The sequence below is a fragment of the Camelus bactrianus genome, chromosome 4 (assembly GCF_048773025.1).
Source record: "Camelus bactrianus isolate YW-2024 breed Bactrian camel chromosome 4, ASM4877302v1, whole genome shotgun sequence".
Classification (NCBI taxonomy): Eukaryota; Metazoa; Chordata; class Mammalia; order Artiodactyla; family Camelidae; genus Camelus; species Camelus bactrianus.
Window position 1 is genome coordinate 22,654,950 of NC_133542.1, and position 25,895 is coordinate 22,680,844.

At 40.6% G+C, this 25,895-nt stretch overlaps 1 protein-coding gene across 19 annotated transcripts in view; it reads left to right on the top strand.

The window, feature by feature from the left end:
• Nucleotides 1-25,895, top strand: part of FREM1 (FRAS1 related extracellular matrix 1) — a 148,617-nt gene that overhangs the window by 16,650 nt on the left and 106,072 nt on the right. For 16 of the 19 annotated variants that reach the window (XR_006721686.2, XR_006721685.2, XM_074361552.1 and 13 more), the window contains 6 exons: nucleotides 2,560-3,084; nucleotides 8,065-8,159; nucleotides 10,434-10,735; nucleotides 12,098-12,294; nucleotides 16,244-16,567; nucleotides 19,761-19,869. Coding sequence is in view for 17 of the 19 variants with exons in the window: in XM_074361552.1 (XP_074217653.1) it covers nucleotides 2,827-3,084; nucleotides 8,065-8,159; nucleotides 10,434-10,735; nucleotides 12,098-12,294; nucleotides 16,244-16,567; nucleotides 19,761-19,869 (1,285 nt within the window). In the remaining 2 variants the exon portion in view is untranslated. Of the gene's footprint in view, nucleotides 1-1,262; nucleotides 1,353-2,559; nucleotides 3,085-8,064; nucleotides 8,160-10,433; nucleotides 10,736-12,097; nucleotides 12,295-16,243; nucleotides 16,568-19,760; nucleotides 19,870-25,895 lie in introns of those variants that run through there. The other 3 variants (XM_045509935.2, XM_045509948.2, XM_045509957.2) reach the window with 2 other exon arrangements.

Sequence of the window (25,895 nt, forward strand, 5' to 3'; positions counted from 1 at the left end):
CCATAAAGGAAGCTGTTAAAGGTTTGCATGTTGTAGGAAGAGACCCCAAGAGTAGTGAAGCAATTGTAAAGAGTAGGATTGTAAAGATTTTACTGTAACGCAAAGCAGCATAATACAGCAGAAAGCGCACCGGTCCTGGGGTCGGCAAAAACAGGTTACAATAGCAAGGACGCAGACTCCCGAGTCAAGCTGATGACCTTAGGCAAGTAACTTAACCTCTCTGCACCTCATTTTGCAAACCTGTAAAATCACTGTCTGCTTCCTAAAACCATTATTGGAATTATACAAGATAATGTATGTAAAGTGCTTTGAACAATGCCCAACCCATAGTATGCATTTAATAAATGTTAGTGTTTATTGAGGTTGTGATGTCAATTTCTCAAGCCACTGTTTGTTTATCTATAAAATCAGAATAATAATAGAAACTGCTTTGTAGGTTTGTTGTGAGAAATAAATGTAAACAAACATATAAAGTGTGTTAAGTTAGGAAGAATCTTCCCCCAGGCTCGTTCAGTTTGTCAGCAGAATGCGATTCCTTGTGACAGCAGAACTCAGGGAGGCTTCTTCAAGTTCTGCAGGAGAGCCTCCAGAGCCAGTGGGCTAAAAGAACCTTATGATGTAATGAAATATAATCACAAGAATGACATCCCGTCAGCTGTGTTTCATTCTGTTGGTTGGATGTATCACAAGTTCTCCTGTCACCCAGGGGAACATCTGGGTACTAGGAGGCTGGAATTATTGGAGGTCACCCTAAGATCTGTCCACCACAATGAACAAACAGAGCTTTTTGGTTTATTTGTTTAGAAGTAGAGTGTGAGACAAAGAAGAGAACAAATGACAAGCCGGAGTTGCATTAGCTGAGATAAAGAAGACCAAGGCAGGGGAGACCGGGCGCCCAGTTTTTGCCCCATGAAGTGGGAGATGCCTGTCCCACAGCCCCACAGGGACATGTCGAATGGACAGTTGCACACACAGTCTAGGTTCCGGGAGGAGGATAGAGATACAAACGTGAGCCTTGTTAGCAGAGAAGTGGTATTTAAAGCCAAGGAATGAGGTTGCTAGAGAGTGAGGAGACAAAAAGACAGGTCCCAGGACTGCACCCCGGGCTGCCCAACATGAAGAAGTCAGGGAGTCTAGGAAGAAGAAGCAAGGAGAAAAAGGGAGATAAGGATGCCCGAGAGCACAGAGTCTTTGCAGCCTTTGTGGGTTGATTTGGTTTATTTAAATCTCAGAAAGCAAAGTATTTATCTCTTCTCTCTCAGTTTTGGCAGACACCTACCCACCCCGCTGCCTCTCTGCTCTCAGAATGTGCTGCTGTTCTGAATGGTCTTAGATGCCAGATGTGAATGGAAGTAAGTCATGGAAATCCAACAACCAGATTTGCACTCTTGCCCAAACAGGCTGACCTTGTTCAGCCTGAGTGTGGGCACCATGATCAGGGAGAGGGTGCAACTGTTTCATTTGGGGGCTGACAGTGTAAAAGCAGGCTGCCCAGTGGAACGTGCACACCCTCAGGTGTCACGTGACACACGTCATGCACCACCTCAAAAGTCAGAGGTTTCAAACAGTGACAAGAGAAAGAGCCTTCCCTTAATGTATTAGGGGTGGACAGCAGAGGCATTTTTTCCCTACACCTTTGGACGTTTGTTTCATTATCCTTGTACAGAAATCATTAAAAACCACTAAAATGCAGGACCTTTCTTATGGGCATAACAGACCACCGTGGGTTCATCTAATCATAGCTTGGCATTAAAAATCTATTTTAGCACCTTTTACTTTGGATAAAATCGTTTCTGTTCTTACAGAACACAGAGGAATAATTACGAAATTCTAAGTGGTGAAAATAGAAAAAAGATTGTGCAGATTCAGTACTTCATGTGTAATTAGCATCGTAGAAGATGTGCAAACTCATGTACGTCTGCTGTGTCATTAGCTGTGTATGTCGAAGCTACGTTACTCCATTCCTAGTCCTTGCTACACCTAAACAAAACCCCAGAGGTTCACTTAGAAAAAATGTATTTCCTCCAGTTTCCACTCAAGTGTTTCTTAGGTGCCTTCATTGCTCAGCAAAGTCAGAATTGTGCCCATGTGACAGATTATTCAGCCTTTTTTTTTTTTTTAATGTGGGTAGCACTGATTTAGAATTAATCATGTCTTCAAACAGCATTTAAGTAAGTCTATCAGCTCTCTTACAAAAATTAGGTTATAGACCTCATTTACCAAGTGAGGAAACAAAAGCAAAGAGTTCAACGACTTTTCCTGAAGGCAGAGGAGCCAGCGCTGCCCGGGGCAGGGAGCTGGGCTGGCTCCTGTGGGACCACACACCTGACATCCCGGCGGGGCCCTTGGAGTCCGGAAGTCGGAGTCACCAGCAGGGGGATGGAAAGGCTGCGCTGCCTTTCAGATGCGCCTGGAGGTCAAGTTAGTTTATTTGTTTTTAATTTAGCTGAAATTATAGGCTGGTTGAAAGATTCCTTTGTCAGCGGGGGTCTTTCGAATGGCCACATAAATCTTTTGGTTTCTCTCTCACTTTCCTTCAACCCCTTGTCCCACTTGCAGGATTAAAAGAGCACTTGGGAGGCCCATTAATCTTGCCGGCGTTGTCAGGAGTGATCAGCGCGTTTTATTAAAAGCTCCGGGACTGCCTGAAAGGCCTTCTTGTCTGAGTTTGAAATGAAAGGGACGTGTTAAGATCTGGGGGCACGTTGTCGGGACCCCTCGCCCTGCCCCTTGGACTATGAGCTGACACCCCCTGAGGAAGCCCAGAAACTCGCTTTCGTTGAAGGGATTTCACTGGTGGACGGAACCGAGCTGGCTCCGGGCGGCATGCGCTCCCGCAGCCGGGGCGGGCCCAGCGCCCTGCTGCTGCTGCTGCTGCTGCTGCTGCTGCCGCTGCTGCTCCCAGCCTGGGCCGGCCCCACCCTCGTCAGTGTCAACCGCGGGCTCCGGGTGATGAAGGGCGGCTCCGCCTTCCTGTCTCAAGATGACCTGAAATTCACCGTCCCCAAAGAGAAAGATGCCTGCAAAGTGGAGGTGGTGATGAATGAGCCAATAACCCAGAGGGTTGGGAAACTCACTCCACAGGTAGGTTAGACCTGAGAGTTCCTGTTTAGTGGTGTGTTGAACGTGAGTGTGTGAGGATATTAGGAAGGAAGGGAGAGAGAGGTGGGGAGAGGGGGAGAAGAGGAGAGGGAGAGAGGGAGAGAGAGAGATAAGTTCTCTCTTCAAACTACCAGAGGTGAATGTTGCAAGATGTTCAAATTTGAAATGATGGAGTTGCAATTAGCGGGCATAATATCGCAGTGCTTTTCTAAGCAAGGTGAAACTTGTTTAAAAAAAAATTTTATTGGGGTATAATTGACATACAACATTAGTTTCAGGTGTACAAGGTAATGATTTGATATTGGTAAAACTTGTTTTTGAATGTTTTTGCGGACCGTGGATTACAACTTTGAAACCAACAGGAGTTACTCCAATTTATGTTAACACCCGTGGAGGAAGGCAGGTTCAAACTAATACGGATGGGTGGGTGGGTTTTTTTCTTTTATTACTAATGCACCACATTGACAAGTCTTTCCAATTTATCCTCTTTTGTTGAAAAGAACTCGTGCAAATCTTACCAGTCTGCTTGACCTTACAGAGCAACTAACCCTCCAGGAAAAGGCGTAGTATAAGGAAATGGCACACCTCTCATTTTAGGTACATTGCCACTCTATGAGAAACATAGAGGGGGGCAGGAAACAGAGAGAAAGAGAGAGAGAAGGGAGAAAAGGAGAGAGGCAGAGAAAAGGAAAGCAAGGCCAGCCTTCCCAGGGTTGGAGTGGGCGTCTCATGTGTGGTGTGTTATGGTCAGTCTTTATGGGTCTATTCTTGTCCCAAATTATCTTGCCCATTGCCAGTCAGGGTGCCTTAGGATAAGATATATTAGGGTTTCAGAACATTTTCAGGACACTCTTGTGCCTGCAGAATAGCAGAAGTGAAGCATGGAGACATTTGTATCTGTAAACATTACTGGGACATTCCCTGAAGTAAGAGAAGAGATATAGAAAAGAGATATGAAGATGGTTCACTTGAAATATTCACTGTTCTTCAAAAATATCTGCATAATTTTTTTTCTTTAATCAAAACCTTGGAACTTTGTCATTTAAGGGTATTCTGTGCCCTGTCCTTTCATAGGGTGAAGAGTTAACCTCTAATTTGTTGGGTTTTAAAAAGTCTGTTTTCTTATATTTGCTTAAAATAGGAGTTTATCTCTACGCACAATAGAAAATTGCTTCAGGTTTTATTTGCTCCTACTGTGGTTAAACTTTCCTCTCCATGCGAACAATTTTGAGGATATTCAGTGCTGGATGTGGCTGCTGCTTCTGCAAAATGCATTTCTGTTTGCTGAACTATGAGCATTAATGTTCTTCCTCTCTCCTTTGGCTGAAGAGATATATTCCATCAGCTTATTCAGAAGTGGTACTAGATGTTGCAAAGATGGACTAGAGACTTGGATGGATGCTAGCTCACAGTGACATCTCTAGACATTCCATTTACCACATTACAGGTATAGTCCAGTTCTGAAGCACATCGGAGCTCTATAAGGCGCTTCTGTTCGGAGTATTCCTCATGTGACTGTGACTAAATGTCTCCCTCCAGGGTCCCATGAGATCTTCTATTGTTAGTCAATGAACTTCAGATGGGCATCTTAAAAAACTGTAGTGTAGGGTGACTGGGAGCTTATAGGTCAGAGGCAAGAGCATGTGCTCAGTGCACATAAGGTCCTGGGTTCAATCTCAGGGTAAAAAAAAAAATAAATTTTAAGTTATTATGTGCTAATGACCCCCCAGGTCATACTTGTATTCCCAAGTGTGTGGTAATCACAACGTCTCCCCACTTTCTCCCAACATGACTTGTCCTCCGAAGTGTGTTTGGCACCTGTAAGTTCAGGAGAAACGAGAGGCCCCGGAAAGCTTGTGCCTGGAGCCCAGACGCACTAAACGTGATGAGTGGGTGACATGAATAAGCTCAGCAGCGGGTGGTGGGGACCCCACTACCGGCACTGGGCTCAAAAGCAAAACCTTGGATTTGTGGGGAGCAGCAGAATAGGACCCTAATCCTAGATGACTGGGGACCCTGATGAAGCAGGGACCCAGGCCTATAAGGATGTATGTGGACACCTTACAAAGACTGATGAAGTGATCATTTGGTATCCCTTCCAATCAGCTTATTTTTAAAAAGTGTTCAACATTTATACAGGAGGGAGGCTGAATATTTTGTGAGGAAAGAAGGGAGGAAAACTTCCTCCTGGGAGCACCCTGGGGTAACCGATGGTCCAGCTGCATTAAGCTCTGGCCCTACGCTTGCAAAACCAAAGCCCTGCCATTCACCAAGTTCTCCTTCCTTAGAAAGCAATTTGGAAAGGATGTACTGTTACTTAAGCCAGCCTCTGAGGGGTATCCTCTCCCCATCCCAAATAGCCTCTGTCTTCTAAGCACTTACAGCTCTGTCTATGAGAGTAATTTAAATGTTGTCATCTTTAGTGATGTTTTAATGGTCCTCTCCACTTGGCAAGCTCTGAGGCACGAGAGCAGAAAAGGCGTCCACATGACTAGAATGAGGTAAAGCACTTGGTCACAAGGAGCCAAAAAGAGTGTGGATTGGAAACAACCTACCTGTCTGATTTAGGAGTGTCTGCACTGCAAGGTGAAGGAGCAAGGCTCCAAATGTCCCCACAGGGTCCCCTAACGTGCTGTGGCTCATTAAAAGGTATCGTTCAGTGTATGCATGTCCAGAGGTAAATCTGACATCGCAAACAGATTTATATCATCTAAAGTAAATATGTGATTTGTGTCTTCTAAAATTTATTCTGTGGAAAGGATTCCATTGAAATGTGGAATTTCATCACCTTTTTGTCAAGTATCAGAACCTTGTACCATACAGAAGTCTGTATATCCAGAAAACTTTCTTAAACTGCCAGGTGATCTTCCTATTTTTTTTTTATGAAGTTAATTTCAACAAAAATAAGATTCCTAAGTGAAAACTGCTTTTTTAGAATGTGGGCCTATTTTTAACCCAGGCTGATACAGTCCTCCTGAGGGATTTTCTTCTTACGGAGTTTTTGAAATTAAGCATAGCCAAGGAGACACACAGACAGACAGACAGACACACACACACACAGACACACACCCGAAACACTACCCTTTAATAGAGCTTACTAGGAAGTTGAACACACACACACACACACACACACACACACACACACACACACACACACACACACACACACACACACACACACACACACCCCGAAACACTACTCTTTAATAGAGCTTACTAGGAAGTTGAAAGCAGGCTCATGTGGGCCCATTCCTAGTAAGATGACTGTATTAACAACACCCTGCAGCGTAATGAACAGTTTCATGTGATTTGCTCAGAAAATGTTTTGTTTAACATCTGTTCAATTAGTGTCTCCATCTCATTACTGAAGTTTGTCTTCGGACCCACAGGTTCATTTTCCTATTGGATGTTCGGAAAGGGATTGCACTTGGCGCGCCCCAGTACCTCTGTCTGCATAACCCTCCAGATACAGTCAGGGAGATAAGGGTCGATGGCAGTCTGTTTTCCTCATGTTTCAGGACAAGACTTCCTCACACACAGCACTTCTCACACTTGTCCCAAAGCAAGACATTTCCAGGGTGGAAAAGCATCCCAGTTTAGCACTGAGCTTGCTCTTTTGAATAGGAAATACAGCAGTACGAAAAATCTCTCTCGTTTGAACCAGTTTACTGCCATTAAAGTGAGTAATGAGTTAGGAATGTGTGACAATTTAATTATAAATTGTAATTGAAAAGCAGTTGAAGTGGAAAAAAACAAAGCTAGACAGTAATTAGAAAAGGATTTAGCTCTCCTTTGTTTTAGTTAGTAAATTTATGGACGATTATGGTTGTCGCCTTTTATAAAAGGAAAACATATTACAAAACATAAAACAGATGTTTCTTTTAACAAAGCAGATTGTCTCTTTATTACCGTGACTATCTGTCAATGATATGGGGAAGGTCTTTATCTCCTTTCTTGTTGTCAATTAGAAAGGGGAACCAAAGATGTCTGTGGGAAAAGAAGATCAATTTGTACTAGTCAGAAAGTCTTCTCAGAGACATTTATGATGTCTGTAAATGTTTGAGGCTACAACAAGGTACTGGCTAAATACTGTGAACTCAACAGTGATGATATGTGAATACCTCAGGGGTATTTCTTAGAACTCTTCCAAGTCAGATTGGGCAGAATGAGGGTCATGGTGTGGTTGGAAGGAAAAATTCTTGTAAAAATTGTGGCTCCCAGAATACAGCAGTTAGCAATTTCCTTAAGAGTTCTGAGTGAGGTGGTACAGGTAATCATACTTTTGTCTGAATAGAGAAGATTGCCTTGAGACTGCTGTTTGTCTCATCAGTCATTTCTGCTATTACACAACTAAAAAAAGCAGTCTTTGCAAATAAATGAGAAACAACTGTGGATCATGTTTGGCTCTGATCCACCACAAGAGTGTCCATAGTAAGTGGCTCATCTTTGAATATAAAAACACCATTTGGAGAAGAAAACAATAAAAGGAGAAGAAAAAAAATACATAGAGAGCTAATACAGCATGTTTGCGTGTGGGGTAATGCGTGCCTTTTCCTGCATACACGCAGGTAGACCTCTCTAATCCAATTGCTATGAACCCCTGAAGGTGTGGGGAAATAACATTTTGAAAAATGGAACCTTATTTTAAGTGCACTATACATTGTAAAAAGGTAATTATTTAAAGACAGTCACTGCTTAATTTACCTGTTTGATCTGCTTGAATTTTCATAATTTAGATCCTTGCAGAACAAGACACAACTATATAAACAAGATGGTGACAGGTATGGGGGTGGGTGGAGTTGGTGGTGGTTAAAACACACACACACACGCGCACACACACACACACACACACACACATTGCCAACAGATCATAATTTCTCCAGCCAGTACACTACTGCTGGAAAAATTTTGAGGTATACCAATTTCCTCACATATATGTATCCATTTCTTCATGTGAACTAGGTCTTTGACTGCCATTTCCTTCCTAATGAAGTAAAGTATACTCACAACGGTTGCCCAATTCTTGATGAAGACACAGTGAAGCTTAGACTTTACAGGTAAGCAGCACAGAAGCATTGCTCATTCTTTGCCAAATAACCATTCTGTGTAGTCCTTTTCCTTTGGATAGGTAATATGACGAGAGTTACTAGATTTCAAACAAGTAAGTAATTAGTAGTAGAAACTAGAGACCTGAGTGGGTGAGGCAAGACTTGTAGCGACCTTTCAGTTCCTTGTATTTATATCATCTTCCTTGAGGCTTTTCTATGGTAAATTATTAACCCTATCCTGTTTCCTCCTGGAGTTCTTATATACGTATCTCTGTTGACCCAACCCCTGAGTTATGATGAAAAAATGGAAATTGCAACTGCACATTCTTAATGAAAATTAGGAGGAAAGTATGTTTCAAAGTGAATGAAATTCTTCTTTTTGATTATCAACTCCTTAGTTATAAGAAGTGCAAGATCTGTTTTTAAGCATATTAAATTTTAAAAAGTTTTAAATACTGAGTTATAGAGAAAACAAAGTGACCACATGATCCAGCAGTTTCATTCCTAGATATATACATGAGAGAAATAGAAATACATATTTACACAAAAGTTTGTACACAAATGTTCATGGCAGCAATATTCATAATAGCCCAAAAGAGGAAACAATCTAACTGATGAATTCACCAACAAGTGTGGTATATCTATACAATGGAATATTACTCAGCTGTAAAAAGGAATGAAGTAGTGACACATGCTACAATATGGATGAACCTTGAAAGCATTATGCTAAGTGAAATTAGCAAGTCACAAAAGGGCAAATATTGTATGATTTCATTTATGTAAGATGTCCAGAAAAGGCAAATCGGTAAAGACAGAAAATAAATCAGTGGTTGCCAGCAGTTGGAGGAGGGGTGAATGAGGAGTAACTGCTAATGGGTGTAGATTTTTGGGGGGAGGGATGATAGAAATGAACTGGAATTAGAGAGTCATGATGATTACATAACCTTGTAAATATACTAAGAACCACTGAATTGTAAACTTTAAAGAGATGAGTTTTAGAGTATGTGAATTATATCGAAATAAAAAGTTAATTTAAAATTAAGCTCATGGTTATAATATTGCTTACTTCATAGAAGCAGCTGAGAATTCAGTGTAAGTAGAGTAGTCCTTATATGATTTTTCACTTGGGTTTTGTTGCTTTTACGAGTATTTGGCTAAAATACCTCAGCATGAATTTCCCATAAGCACTAGGCTAATAGTAACATAGAGTTGTGTAGCAGACAGTGAATTATCCTATAAACACTTACGATCACCTACTATAGATCAGTCCCATGCTGGGCATAGGAAACACAAAGATAAGGATATATAGACTCTTGGTGCTCACAGTCTGATTCAAAAGATGGGTAGATAATTGTGATGCAGAACCACAAGTGTGGAAAGACAGGCATGAACCACATGCTCACTTACAAAATGGGATGGTGCCGAAGGATTCCCTAGGAAGTGATGCAGTCAGCATACGTACGGGCATTTGATCGTCCTACTACTTTACAGTTAAAAAATAAATTAGCTTCAGAAAGCTTGCCTGGAAGGACTGAAAAGCTGGTGAGTTCTGGCTGTTCCCACTTCTTCCTGGAGTTTATAAAGGGAGGAGCACACAGGGCAGAGTTAGAGGACCTGTCAGTCTTCTGGGTCTTGAAGATTTCAAATAGATTATTCAGAGGAGCTGGAGGCAGAAAATCAGGGGGCATGCTTATTCCCGTCTTCCTTCATCTCCAGCCCCTTTGGCAAGCTGCTTGACGTCTCTATGCCTCGGTTTCCTCATCTGTAAAATGGGATGAACTTCGCCCATCATAGATCCCTGTGATAATTAAATGAGATACTCTTTGTAAAGAGTTTACCACCTGCCTGGGCCATAATGAAAGCACATCCATATGACTGACACGTAGTTAGGAGCTGCATTATTGATGCATGCCTCACCCCGTCACTCCTGAATTAAAAGTCAATCCATAAATTACACATGCTGGATACTGTTAAATTCCGCACATGCTCGAGGTGAGACTCTGGGCTCACAGCAGTCATTCAATACTAGAATTGATGATATATTTGAGATGAGGTGTTGAAAGAAGGGTCATTGGAGAGGGAACAGAGAAAAAGATGTTGACACCCAGATAAGGTGAAGGGAAAAGAATAGAGATGTTGGGAGTAGAGGATAAAATAGAATCCAAACTCTACATAATAGACAGGCTTCGTGAAAGCCCATCTTTAAATTTCAAGCCGCGTAAGGACACTTATCACAAGTACCTGAGGACCCACACTATCGCCTTTGCTCTGTTCCCTCCACAGATTTACTGAGACAGACACCTTCGTGGAAACCTTTAACCTGCGGGTTTATCTCCTGGAACCAGACTGTAACATCATCCGTATGAGTGACAGTGCCCTGGAGGTGTCTGAATTCTATGGCCTGTCCCGAGCCATTGATAAGAACCTGCTCAGATTCGATTATGACAGGACGGCTAGCCTGGAGTGTACAGTCAGCCTGGACCCTGTGGGCACTCGGCTGCCAGCCCATGGCCAGGTGGTTCTGGTGGAGCCTCAGCCGGAAGAACCTCGCGGAGATCAGCCACACAGTTTTTTCCCCGAGTCTCGTAGGATATCTTTTAATACTTACCTGGATGTTACTAAAACTGACAGATCTGTAAATGGTCCTCTTCTTCCATGACAGAGTTTTACTTGTCATTTGTAGCTGGTAGAAAAAGTGTAAGTCAGTGGTTAAGAGTGGAGACTTCGGAATCAGAAAAACTTGGGCTTGAAAATGGCCTCTGCTGTTTATTTCCCGTGTTTATTTTAGGCGAGTTACTTAATCTGTCTAAGCCTCTGTAAAATGGACAAGGATAGTGGCGGTTCCATAGGGTTATGTAAGGATGGGAATATGTGAGACCACATGCACACAAAATGCGTAACACAGTGCCTGGCTCTTAGCGGGTGCTCAATAAATGGCAGCTGTTATTGTTAATAGTAGGTGGCACTGGCAGTGGTAGCAAGGGTAGTTGGCGAATTGAGTAAATATTATTTATGAGCAGGTTGGAGGTACAGCTGTGGGTAGCAGCCGTGGTTTAGATCAGGAAAAGCTGATGGATAATACTCCTTCTGTTATTCATTTAATCATTACATTTTGGGCACGTCTTCTATGCATACTAGTGTTCTAGACGCTGGGAAGTCCAAGAAATACAAGGAAAAATCACAGTCATAGTAACACCTTGAATTTGGACTGCAATTTATAGCTAGACACTTGCACATCAGCCATCTCACTGTCTTCATCTCAGTCTTTGCAGCCTTCTGGGTAAGACATAGAATACCCACCTTGTACCTCAGGGAAATGTGGGAAAGGCCACTAGAAAGATGAGTGGCCTGTGAGCTTCACGTGCTGTGCAAGAGTGAAAAGTGCAATCGGGCAGAGACATGAAGACTGTACTGGCGGGATGATTAGTTTTCAGGGGAAGAGGGCAGGTTGATTCAGATGGTCAGTGAATATTTCAAGAAGGGTTTAGTAAAAGGGTTAAGTGGACCTGGAAAGGTATGCAGGATTCCAGTGTGTGACAAGCACAATGGAGAGTAAATTTCAGCGGGTAGAGTATTTTAGCAGAGACTGCGTGATGGTGCCATGGAATCGGACTCTATAAAGGAAGACCAGGGCCAGACTGTGGAAGGCTACAGTAAGCCTCTATCAGAGATGTTCAAGCACCAGAAAATTCATCTGTTTTTTTTTCTCTCGGTAACTTCTGGTGGACAAGGAACTGATGGGACAAATGGCTGACTATTCTTTTTAGTAAAGAAAATGACAGGTTTTCAGAGTGATGACAACCCGTGCAGTGAATGATTGGAGGTTACACATGAGTATTCTCAGGGCGGTGGGAAGGCATAGGTATCCGTGGGAGGGAGGGTTGGTTTTCAAATTTTACAATCACTGTGTATGAGTGATGATTTTAATTCATTGCTGTTCATTCTAGAGCTGGGAACAGAACTGAAGTGTCCAGGCGGCAGGTGTACCCTGGGACTGAAGACAGTAGGAAGTCTCACGATGAGCTGCGAGGAGTTCCTGCGGATGGGGCTTCGATATCAACATCTGAATCCCCCTTCTCCCGACATTGATTATATCTCCGTCCGACTGGACCTCACAGACCGCAGGAGTAAAACCGTATACAAGGTAGAGTTCGTGGGGTTATGCGTCTGTGTCCCCAGCTGATCCACAGCAAGAGAACTAGTTCATGGGCTGTGCATGCTGGCTTCCATACCGAGGAGAGTTCCTGTGCAGTTGTGGGAGGAACAGCCTGTGACTGATGGGAAATGCAGGCTTATTCTGTCAGTAAGTACTCAAAGCAGTAGCCTTCACCTATAATATTGGCTTATAACTTCCCTTTCTAGCTCTACCATCACTAAAGCATCTTAGAAAGGACCAGGGTTACATGCTAACCTTCTCCCTTTCCCCTCAATACTCTTCAGCTTGTCACTTCTTCTTTTGTCACACCTTCTCTTGATATTCCACCTACTCCTTTTTTATTAGAACCTCTTTTCATCTGTTAGAGGGGATCCACACACACACTCTGCAAGGCCACGGGAGACTGGGAGAGAGGGAGACCTCAGTCCTGCTTTGATGGTTTTAGCAGATTATGTCATTTTCACCCTTCCAGACTCTGAGATGGAGGAGTGAGTCGTCAAGGCCACCTCCGTCTTCCAATCTCTTTTAACTTTTCCTGCCCTTTCTTCCTCTTGATCTCTTCATTTTGAGGCTAGCTCTTTTGTTCCTAAGATTTGCCTACATATTCTTGTGCCAGCACCGTATTATTCTAAATATAAACGTTCTAAAATAGATGAATATTTTACAGGTGAGTTCTTCCTCATCGCTTCTCTTTAAAATTTTCTTATCCATTCTCACCTATTCTTAGGTCCAGATAAATAAGTCATCTATGTTAGTTTAAAAAAAGCCCTAAAGTATTTTTATCAGGATTGGATTTAAACTATAAATTATTTTGGAAAGAACTGGAGTATTGGAATACTTACCATACTGAGTCTTCTCATCCAGGCAAAAGTTATCTCTTCTTGAAGGCAAAAATTTTCTTTGCTATATTTCTGTAAAGTTTGCAGTTTTCTTCACGTAAGTTTCGCACGCTTACTAAGTCCAGTCCTAGGCTGGACCGATTGGTCAGTTTGTTTTTTGAAATTATTATATATAGTCTTCTTTTCCTCCATTATATCTTCTCATTGGTTACTAATGACTAATAGGAAAGCTATTTTATGGTCTAATTTTCTTTTGCTGGCTTCTTTATCAAATTTAATTATTCTAAAAAATTTCAATTCTTTGGGCTTTTTAAGACTGTAACTACCTCTTTCACTAATGATAATAATGTTCCCTTTCTTTTTCAGTAATTATTTCTCATTTTTTTCCTGTTCTATTTCCCATTGGTTTGGCTAGGATAATATTAAACATAGTGATGCTTGTGAGAATCATTGTCTTGTATATTTCATCACTGTTAACTGCACACACTGTCCTTTTTAATGCTTCTTGCCTTGAATTCCCTCTTTGAAATTCATATGGTTATATCTGCAAACCTTACATGGTAACTTTGCATCATCCTTTTACTTTTAATATTTGTAAATAATTTTAAATGCCTGTTCTTATATAAGGCACGTATAATTAGGTATTTAATTTCAGAATATTTGTCTTGATCAAGGGAGTATAAGCTATATTTTTGTGATAATGGATATGTGGGGTTTTTTCTATCATCTTGTTTTCTGCTTTCTTGCTAATTAAAAAAATTGTCTTGCAATATAGGTTATATTTTCTTTGCCTTTGTCTTTACTTATTGGAAAACTCTTTATCTCACTTTAAAATTCAGTTCTAAATTAAAAAAAATTCTTTAACCTATTTTTTAATATTAAAAGTAAAAAAATGAAGCAAGATCTCTTCCTTCCTATATATTATGAGGATTGATCCATTTATCCTTTCTCAGGGCACCTGCCCACCCCAGGCTTGGTTTATATAATCTGCCGCTTCAGTTCTAGCATATGGTTGTTATTCCTTATTATTACTTACATCATCTTTTATTTCAGGAAAGCTCTTTTGACATTTGTATCCATGCTGTTAATATATTTAAAATAGCACTCATTTAGGCTTAACTCTAGTTTTGATTGGTCTTATTATAAAGCATCAGTCTTTTTATACTGTGATTTCCTCATCCTTAAGGTTTTAAATTGTAAATCTTCAAACGTTTTTCAGTGGCACGTGAAGAATAGCTACTCTACACTCTGGGCTCTCTCAGCAAACCACCCATTTGCCTTTATAAACCATGCAAGGAGGAGGGGAGGGTTGTCGTCTTCTGTTTCTCTCTTGCACTCTTCTTCTGAGCATTGCTGGCTGGCTTCTGAACTTCCAGGCTGGGGGCAGTGGTCTTGGAGGAAAGCTGGAAAGAGGTCTTATCTGACCAAGCACTGATGGAGTATGACTTCATGCTCTCCAAATCCGGCAGATGTTTCAAGCTGCTTCTTAGTTTCTGGGGCAAGTTCATGGTTCCTCTGGAGACCCCCCCCCCCACTGGGGAGCCCCCTCATCTTGGAAGAATGCATTTCTAGCCTGATTGGTCAGTTGCAGTTCTTCCTGCAGCTCCTAGTATATGAAGTCTACCTCCAGCTTCTTGCTGCTAGGATTCTTTGCCTTAGATGCACCCTAGAGGTCAGGGTCCAGGATGACCCCAGACCAACCCTCTGTCCCATGTGCTCCCTATCTGAGAACACTCGTATATTCCTTCCTGCCACAAACAAGGACTCTGGACTGATCCCAGCACAGATATTATTATTCTCCTGCCTCTGCCCACTTAGCTTCCTCAGGTGTGAGCCCAGCATCAGCCCTCTGTGTGCTCCACCTGTAAAGGACACACTGTAAGGCTGGTGCGAGGGAGACTTCTCTCCTGACACCTGGGACAAGGGATGCAGCATTGCCCCACCCTTCCTCCTCATAGAGGTGTGTGGTGTTGCAGTCCAGGGGGTTATTCAGCACAACACAGCACTTTTCTCTCCAAATAAATCTCTTTCTCTTAACCTCTCACAACTCTTATATCCTTATAGTGGGGAGAGGGTTCTGGAGTCTGGAACTGGTTCCAGACAACTTGCTTTGTAAATCTTCCTATTGTGTCTGTCTCACGTTTACTTTGAAGTCTGTTAACCCTTTTATTGGAACTTTAGTTGAGATTGAGCCAGGAAGAACTCCATTTTTAATATTCTGTTACATACAGATTGCAACTCCTAGTTCAGTTCCGGTGTTCAGCAGTACTGAACTAATGTGGCCCTGACCTAATGATCATTAAGCCTGGTTCTTTCAACAATGGAACCATCAAATTCTGTGAGAGCCAGTCTCTCCTATGAGGACTCTTCCTGCTGCTAGCCCTTGTTGAGACCTCAGATCCCATGCTGCAAGAAATTTATAATTTCAGTCACCTACTCCTCACTTGGAGGCCCAGGGTCTTAACTAACTGGACAACTGAGCAGCCATCCTGCAGTTGCCTAAGTACTGAATTATAATGACATTTTCCTTCATCCTGCCATCATCACCTTTGAAACCACATGACAGGAAGTGGATGGGCGTGTGGCCGGAGGAGGTTGGTGGTGTGTGCCAGACACTGATAGTGCTTTACTTTGGCTACCTCGTTTAATCTGCACTCAACACCTGGGGGTCTGGTACTTTCATTTCACAGATGGTGGAAATCAAGATTTAGAAGTTAAACAATTTGTCTAAAGTCACATAAATCATAAGCGTTGGACACAGAGTCAAAAGTACAGTTTCTTCTCATGCCAAAGTGGGTCCCCCTTCTCAGCAAATCACCTATTTGTCTTTAGACAAATTAGAGTCACCAGGGAGCTTTAAAAATACCAGTTTTGTAGTCCGCTCTGTAGAAAAATTAAATTAGAACTTCTGGAAATGGAGCTTGGACATCAGTATGTGATAAAAACTCTCCAAATGATTCTAATGTGCAGCCTGGTTTCAGGTCACTGCTGGATGCCACTCTAGGCTGTGACTTTGTGTTAAATATCATACCATTAACCCTTGTGTTATGGCTTCATTTTTATTGTTTCCCCTTCATCTTTTCTTTCTTCTTTAAAAGTCAGAGAGCGCGTGGTTGCCCGTCTATATCAGAGCTGGCATTCCTAATCAGAGTCCGAGGGCGGCATTCATGGCCATGTTTATTCTGGAAGTGGATCAGTTCATCCTGACCTCTTTGACTACGTCAGTTCTGGACTGTGAGGAGGATGAGACCCCCAAACCCTTGCTGGTGTTCAACATTACGAAAGCCCCGCTCCAGGGCTATGTGACTCACCTGTGGGATCACACCAGACCGGTGTCCTCATTCACCTGGAAAGATCTAAGTGACATGCAGATCGCCTATCAGCCACCAAACAGCAGCCATTCTGAGAGGAGACATTATGAGGTAAGAGGAAGAGAGACAAAGCTGCTCGCCTAGTTGGTATTACGAGTTATTGACAAGGCCACTTCCCTTAGCCTTCACCTTAGCCTGCACATTGATTACCTCGGAAGAGAATCAATCACTGTAAATCAGGATGCAAACCCAAACGCCCAGAGGAACCAGGCAGGTGATGCAAATGAGTGAAGCCTCCTGGAAGGAGATGGTGAGGAACTGAAGAAGGAGCTGGCAATTTAGGATGCAGCTGCAACTCAGCTCCAGCGACGGCTGCATGTGCGAATGCTGATAGATCCAGCATTGCTATAGCTTTCGTTAGTCAAGAAAAGTTGGAAGTCTATCATTTTTTTTGGTAAAAATGTTTCAATTTTTATAATTCAAATGAATATATATGAAAAACAGAAACAGACACACAGAGCTAGAAAACAAACTTGTGGTTACCAAAGCGGATAAGGATGGAAGGTTGGGGAGATGGACAAATTAGGGGTATGCAATTAAAGATATAAACTACTATGTATGAAGTAGATAAGCAACAAGGATATACTGTATAATCATAGTTACTTTCTTGTAATAACTTATGTTGGAGGGAGAAGGTATAGCTTCTGGGTCCAATCCCCAGACCTCCATTAACAAACAAATAAATAAATAAACCTAATTACTCCCCCCAAATTTAAAAAAAAAACAACTAATGATGGAGTATAGACTGCAAAAATACTGAATCATTATGCTCTATATCTGAAACTAATATAATGTTGTGAATCAGCCTTCCGTCAATTTTTAAAAGTTTCCGTTTTAAAATATAGAAGACATATTAAAATTTTAAAACATATTGTGCCAGCTACAAAATATTTCTGAGGGCCACATTTGGCCCCAGGTTCATCAGTTTGAGAACTCTGGTGCCCTGACAGCCTTCCTGCATTACATAGACCATTGAAGTGAGAAATGACTTTGTTTTTAATTCTTTCATTAATAAATTCTTTTGTATTACTTTTCTGTTTGTGAGAGATTTTTTACTTGGATTCTTAATTAAAAAAAATTTTAATACATATATTTTTATTGAAGTATAGTCAGTTTACAATGTTGTGTCAATTTCTGGTGTACAGCATAATGCTTCAGTCATACATGAACATACATACATTCATTTTCATATTCTTTTCACCATAAGTTACTACAAGATATTTAATATAGTTCCCTGTGCTATACGATATGAACTTGTTGTTTATTGGATTTTGTGAGAATCCTCCTGTATTTCAAAGTGAGAGACACTGTGCCAGAGTTCAGTAGGTGTTCTGTGCAGTTCAGTGGGTCTGTAGATGTAATTCCTGGTGTATTTGTGGGAGAGAGCGAGCTGTGAGTCTCTCTGTTATACCATCTTGGCACCTCCTTCCTGGATTCTTAATTTTTAATTAATAGTGCTAACCCAGGATAGGAGATTCCACAATGTCATCTAATTTCACAATCAAACACTTTCTGTCAGGAAAGTCCTCTGTCTAGTCTAAATTCCCCCTGCTGCTGTTTCAGCCTCTCTCCTCTTGTTTTGTATCCAATGGGAGTAGAGAACAGCTGGTTACAGACTTGTATGTAACAACCCTTCACAAACTTAAAAACCTACCAGCAAGTTGCTTCAAACAGGATGGAAAATTTAAATGAGGAGATTGGTACAGACTTGAGTGCAGGTTTATTGAGGAAAATGAGTGTCCCTGGGGTTACCAGATTGCTCTCCATCTAGTTTAGGCATTTTCAGCATTTAGCCTCAAGGGTAGACAAAAGACTTCAGTATGTAAGTGCCAGGCTTCACCCTTTGCTTTTATTTTCTTCACTTCATAATAGACAAGGGCAGCTGTTGTTTTCTTCCCTGCCCTCACCTCTCATTCCTTCCATATGATGAAGTAATTTCTCATTAGTTCTCCAGTGTTACCTCAAGCTTACAAATGAAGCACGGCTGCTCTGGCTGCTTCGTGTGTGTACTTCCTGGCATTGTACGATGCAATCATAAAGCGGAACCTGTCCAAATGTGTGACTTTTGTTTGTTTTGTTAGAAGGTAACTTCCAATTTTCTCAGTGGAGATTATGCATTGTTGAGATTATGGAGGCTGGGAGCTGCCTGGGGTGGGACTTCAGAGAACAGAGCAGTGGCCAGAGCTCCTGAAGCTAGCTGATCCTTTCCTGGGCTGTGAGACCAAGGCAGTCCATTCTCTTAAGCATGAAAATTCAAATTCACTTTATTAGGCACTACATTTATTTTAGAAGAAAGTTCCTTCATGAGAACATAATATATTGTTTCATACTGCTCAGCCTCGTAAGCACTTCCCTTACACCTCCAACACGGTGTCCCCGACCTCAGCATAGTTTCATTTTTAATCTGTTTCTTGGCACCCTTGGATCTGTTTCTTTTGTTATGTAGCATTTGCTGACATAGTACTCTCTGCTTTATCTCTTATCCTCTCCAACAGACCACACATTCTTCAAAAGTAGGCAGTGTGCCTTCGTTTTTGAATTATACCTCATCCTCCCCTGTCAGCACCTGGAATAGTACATATGTAGCACATAATAAGGCTCAAAACGTACAACCCCACTTTACCAGTTATGGATTTCATGAGAGTAAATAAAATCTAGGTATTTAATAATATGTCTAGTGGGATGGGTGCCTTTAGATCAGGATCTCTTAAAAGCAGCACCGTTGGCATTTTGTACCAGATAATTCTTTGTTGTAGGGGCTGTCCTGGTCATGGTAGGATGCTAATAGCATCCCTGGCCTCTGTCCACTAGGTGCCAGTTATACCCCCATACACATACCCATTTCTGAGACCAAAAAGGTCTCCAGACATTCCCAAAAGTCCCCCATGAAATCACCCCCAGTGGAGAATCCCTGCTGTAGACACTATACCTTTGAGAGAGGCTTGAGTGGTCTGATGCAGGACTGACACAGTCTCCTGAACAGATGGAGGGACATGTCTCTAGCATATTTGCTTATTTCAAGTTAAGAAATTCTTTTATGGAGAGGAAAATGTAAAACCACTGGTGAACTAAGGAATAAAATCTAGTGCCTGAAAAAGTGAGGTCTCATTGTCAAAAATGAGATCAGACAGCAGCAGAAAACTGGATTCATTTTGCCTCCATCTGTAGTGTATACCCCAGAAATAATGGTATTTTAGGCTGTAAATTGTCACTGTGTGGTTCTTACGCAACTGTTCATTTACAGGTGGAGCTGGAGGTATATGACTTCTTCTTTGAAAAGAGCGCACCTATTTCCATCCTCATCTCCATCAGAACGGCAGATACAAATGCCCCGCGAGTGTCCTGGAACACAGGTGAAGTGCGATACAGGAGTCAAACAATATAGCCCTGAAGGGAAGACAGGAAAGTGTATGGGTCAGGAAAAAATAGGTAGTTTTATTTCCATTTCACACATGAGGCAACTGAAACCCAGACAGGTTAAGGGCATTTGGGGGGGGGGGAGTTTCTTGTTTTGTTTTTCCTACTATCAGGTTGAGAAATTTAAATCCAGAATTTGTATATCCTGAAACCAAGTTCTTTCCTCTGTAGGAGTTAAGCCAAAAGACCCTTTTCCACTGACTGAGGCAAAAAAGTGACTATTTGTGATATTGAGCACATCTGGATTGAGAGAGAAAAGGTGTCCAACTCAAATTGTTCAGAAGAATTGAAGGAAGGCATAGTCTGTAATCCACTGTCTTATTTTTAAGTTAGGTTGCATAGAAATGAAGAGTTTAAGCTGCTTCATTTGTTTTTTCTATTTTTATTTTTTAATTGAAGTATAGTTGACATATAATTTTACATTAGTTTCAGGTGTACCACATAGTAATTAAACATTTTTATATATTATACTGCATTTAAAGTTATAAAGTATTGTCTATATTCCCTGTGCTGTACAATGTTTCTTTGTTGCTTATTTATTTTATACATAGTAGTTTATACCTTTCAATCCCCTACCCCTATCTTCCTCTCCACCCTCCCCCCTCCCCACTGGTACCACTAGTTTGTTCTCTATATCTGTGAGTTTGTTTCTGTTTTTCAGTATTCTTTGTTTTATATTTTAGACTCCACATATAAGTGATAACATAGAGTATTTGTCTCTCTCTTTCTGATTTATTTCACTAAACACAATACGCTCCAGGTCCATCCACATCATTGGAAGTGGTAGAATCTCATTCTTTTTTTATGGCTGAGTAATATTCCACTGTATATATAAATCACATCTTCTTTATCCATTTATCTGTTAATTGACACTTGGGTTGCTTTCATATCTTGGCTGTTGTAAATAATACTGCTATGAATATTGGGATGCATGTATCATTTCAAATTAGTGTTTTTGTTTTTTTCAGGTATATACCCAGGAGTGTAATTGCTGGGTCATACAGTAGTTTTATTTTTAGTTTTTTGAGAAACTTCCATACTGTTGTTCACAATGGCTGCACCAATTTTACATTCCCACCAATAGTGTAGGAGGTTTCCCTTTTCTCCATATCTTTGCCAACACTTATTATTCATCTTTCTGATGATAGCCATTCAGACAGGTGCAAGGTAGTATCTCATTGTGGCTTTAACTTGCATTTCTCTGTTGGTTAGTGATGTTGAGCCTCTTTTCATGTGCCTGTTGGCCATCTGTATGTCTTCTTTGGAAAGTGTCTCTTCAGGTCTTCTGCCCATTTTTAAATGGATTGTTTCTTTTGTTGTTGTTGAGTCATGTGAGATATTTATATATTTGCATATTCAGTAAGTTGTTTTTTCATTTTGTCAGTGATTTCCTTTGTTGTGCAAAAATTTTTTAGGTTTCATTTGGTCCCATCTGTTTATATTTGCTTTTGTTTCTTTTGCTTTAGGAGACAGATCCAAAAAAATATTGCCACAATTTATGTCAGAGTGTTCCACCTATGTTTCCTTCTAAGAATTTTATGATTTCTGATCTACATTTAGGTCTTTGATCCATTTTGAGTTTTTTTTTTTTTTTAATATGGTGTTAGAAAATGTTCTAATTTCATTCTTTTACATGTAGCTGTCCAGTTTTCCCAGCATCACTTATTGAAGAGATTGTCTTTCCTCCACTGTATGTTCTTGCCTCCTTTGTCATGTATTAATTGACCATATGTACATGGGTCTATTTCTGGGCTTTCTATTCTGTTCCATTGATCTATGTCTGTTTTTGTGCCCATATCATACTGTTTTGATTATTGTAGCTTTGCCTGGTTTTGATATCAGGGTAATGGTGACCTCATAGAATTAATTTGGCAGTGTTCTCTCCTTTTCAGTTTCTTGACATAGTTTGAAAAGGATAGTTCTTAGCTTTTTTATACGTTTGGTAGAATTCTCCAGTGAGCTGTCAATCCTAGACATTTGTTTGTTGGCAGTTTTTAAAAAATTACTAATTCAGTTTCACTACTAGTGATTGGTCTCTTCAGATTGTCTGTTTCTTCCTGATGCAGTCTTTGAAGAGTTTCTGTTTCTAGAAATTTATTCATTTCTTCTAGGTTGTCCAATTTGTTGGCATATAACTATTAATAGTATTCTCTTATGATTTTTTATATCTGTGATATCAGTTGTTATTTCTCCTCTTTAATTTCTTATTTTATTTAAATCCTCTCTATTTTTCTTCATAAACCTGGATAAAGCCTATCAATTTTGTTTATCATTTCAAAAAAAAACCAACTTTTTATTTCATTGATCTTGTTTTTTTTTTTTTTTTTTTGGTCCCTATTTTATTCATTTCCTCTATGGTCTTTATCATTTTCTCCTTTCTTCTGACTTTGGGCTTTGTTTGTTCTTCTCTTTCTAATTCTGTTCAGTTGTAGGTTAGGTTTTTTTTTTTGAGATTTTTCTTGTTTCTTGAGGTAAGCATGTATTTTCCCTCTTAAAACTGCTTCTGCTGCATTCCATAGATTTTGAGAAGTTGTGTTTTTATTTTCATTTGTCTTGAAGTATTTCCTAATTTTGTTTTTATTTCTCCATTAGCCCAGTGGTTTTTTAGTAGCATGTTGTTTAGTCTCCATGTGTTTGTATTTTTTCCCATTTTTTCTTCCTGCAATTAATTTCTAGTCATACTTGGTTGGAAAAAAATGTGTGATATAGTATCTATCCTCTGAAATTTTCTAAAACTTGTTTTGTAGCATACCATGTGATCTGTCCTGGAAAATGTTCTGTGTACACTTGAAAATAATGTGTATTCTGCTGTTTTTTGATGAAGTGTCCTGTAGATATTTATTAAGTTCAATTGGTCTAATGTGCCATTTAAGACTTGTTTCCATATTGATTTCCATCTGGATGATCTGTCCACTGATGTAAGTGGAGTATGAATTCGCCTACTATTATTGTGTCATTGTCAATTTCTCTCTTAATTTTGTTTGGTATTTGCTTTATATATTTAGATGATCCAGTGTTAGTTATTACCAAATGTTATGTCCCCTTCTGTTGATCCCTTTATCATTATATAATGCCCTTCCTTGTCTTTTGTTATAGACTTTGTTTTAAAGTCTGTTTTGTCTGATATGGGTATGCCTACCCCCGCTTGTCATTTTCTTTTGCATGAAACATCTTTTTCCATCCCTTCATTTTTAATGTGTGTGTATATTTAGCATTAAAGTGAACACCTTAATCTTGTAAGCAACACATGGCTGGATCTTGTTTTTTTATCCAATCTGTCACCTTTCTATGACTTTTGATTGAAGCACTTAGCCTATTGGCATTTAAAGTGATTATGGATAGATATGTACTTATTATCACTTTATTTACTTGTTTTCTTACTGTTTTTGTTGTTTCTTTCTGTTCTTTTAGTCTGTTCTCTTGTGGTTTGATGGTTTTATTTAGTGGTAGGCTTGTGTTCCTTTCTCTCTAGTTTTTATGTATCTATTGTAGGTTTTCGATTTGTGGTTCCCTTGGCGTTAGTATATGTTGACCTATAACTATTTCTACTTGTTTTTAACTGGTAGTCATTTAAGTTCAAACACATTCTAACTGACCTACATTTTCTCTCCTCCCCCACATTTTGTGTTTTTGCTGTGAAAATGGTTTTACATCTTCATTTACATTCCTTAAGTGATTATTATAGTTATAGTTGATTTTGCATTTTTTGTCTCTTAATCTTTGTACCAGCTTATTTCAGTGGTTGATCCTCAGTCTTTACTATATATTTGCCTTTACTAGTGGGATTTTTCCTTTTGTATAGATTCTTACTTCTTGTTGTAGCCTTTTCTCTTCCACTTAGAGAAGACCCTATAACATTGCTTTTATGACTGATTTAGTACTGCTAAACTAAAAGTACTCTTTTAGTTTTTGCTTGTCTAAGATATTCTTTCTCTCTCCTTCAGTTGTGAGTGATAATTTTGCTGGGTAGAATAACCTAAGTCATAGGTTTTTCCCTTTCAGCACTTTTATTTAATCATTCCATTCCCTTTTGGTCTGCAGAGTTGCTGCAGAAAAATCCATTGATAACCTAATGGGAGGTACCTTGTATGTGACTGTTTTTCTCTTGCTGCCTTTAGAATTCTTTATCTTTAACTTTTACCATTTTAATTATGACATGTCTTGGTGTGGTTTTCTTTGGATTCTTCTTGTTTGGGGCCCTCTGTGCTGCCTGTTTCCTACTTCAGATTCAAGAAGTTTTCAGTCATAATTTCATCAAATACATTTTGGACCCCTTTCTTTCTGTGTTCTCCTTCCCCTGTAATGTGAATGTTAGTATGCTTGATGTTCTTCTAAAGGTTGCTTAAACAGTTCTCATTTTTTAAATTTGTTTTTCTTTTTGCTGTTCTGATTGAATGTTTTCCATTATTCTATCTTCCAGATCACTTATGCATTCATCTGTATCACTTAGCCTAGAGTTAATTATTTCTAGTGCTTTTCATTTCAGTTTTGTATTAAGTTCTGACTGCTTCCCTCCCACCCCATTTTTCTAGTTCATCTATTCTTTTCCCTAGTTCAGGTAGCATTCTTATCACTAATGCTTTGAACTCTTTATCTGGTAGATAGTTTACCTCTGTTTCATTTGTTGGTTTTCTAGGCTTTTTCTTTGTTTGAAATAAAATCCTCTGTCTTCTCATTTTGCCTCTGTGAAATTAGGTGAAAGTTACCTGTCTTGGTCTTGAAATGTGTGTCCTTGTGTGGGAGCATCCCTATACAGTCTACATGTTCCCCATGGCTTTCGTGGGAGAGCTGATTCACATGAACACAGGTCATGTCTTTCCTCAGAATCTGTGGCAACTATCAACTTCTAGGGGTTGGGGCTGGTGATGGAGGAGCTAGAGCCAGAGCCAGCTGTGAGCAGGGGATTCTCCTCTGTATCAGGGGCAGTGGTATGTCCCAAGGTATTGGAGCAGAAGCCGTGGGGTTCAGGCCCAAGCCGGCTCCATCCTCCACAACTATGCAGTCTCCTCGTTCCAGTGGGGATTTGCATCTCAGAGTAAGAGTGGCTGGAAAGGGCATTTAGTGTGGGTGGGGGTGTGTTCTGGGGGTGATCCTGCCACTAGTCAGAGCTCCAGACTTCTCCCGATATGCTGCCCCTGTGCACACTGGTAGTGGCTGCCCTTGCCCCATACAGGTGCCATGCGGGGTCTGAACCAGCTGAATCTAAAACTGTGCTTCATCCTTGGCTGCAGCAGTGTTTGCCCTAGTGTGGAGCTGCATGGAAGAGAATCAGGAGCTAAGAAAGAGTGCTTGGCTCAGGCTGGGGCACGTGCTGAGGCAGTTGTGGGAAACTGGCCAGAGTCTTGGGCAGTTTCAGTCTGCTTTCTCTGTGTTGTTTTGAGAGTAAGCAAAAAAATGTATGTGCTCTTCATGAGCAGAGTCTAAATTTCTTTCAGCCCTCTTGCCAGTCCCACTGGTTTTCAGACCAGCTCAGGGGACATGTCCTCCCACTGTTGGATCCCAGGGCAGGGGCATCCAGTATGTGGTTCAAACCACCCACTCCCCAGGGATGATCTCCACCTTCTTAATCACACTCCTCTGCTGTGTCTCCTCCTAGAAGTGCAGGTCCCAACATGATTATTTCTCTTCCCTTCCTATCCAACTCCATGTGGATCTTTCTTACAGCCTTGGTTGCATAAGAGTCTTTCTGTCAGTCTTCAGTCCGTTTCCAGTGAGCATTGCTCCTCATGTAAATGTATTTTTGATGTGTTCATGGGGCAAGGAGGTGCAGGTGCAGTGAGCTCTGTATCCTCCTGTTCTACCATCTTGAGCTCCTCCTGCTTTATTTCTTTTCAGAGGAGGCTTTGTACTGCCTCTCATTTCTCAGTAGACTTATAATGCGCTATATTAGGTCAGGTGTAAATGTAGAGTGTAAATGAAGACTTTTTCCTTTCCTACTAATACCATCAATAGCATTCAAAAC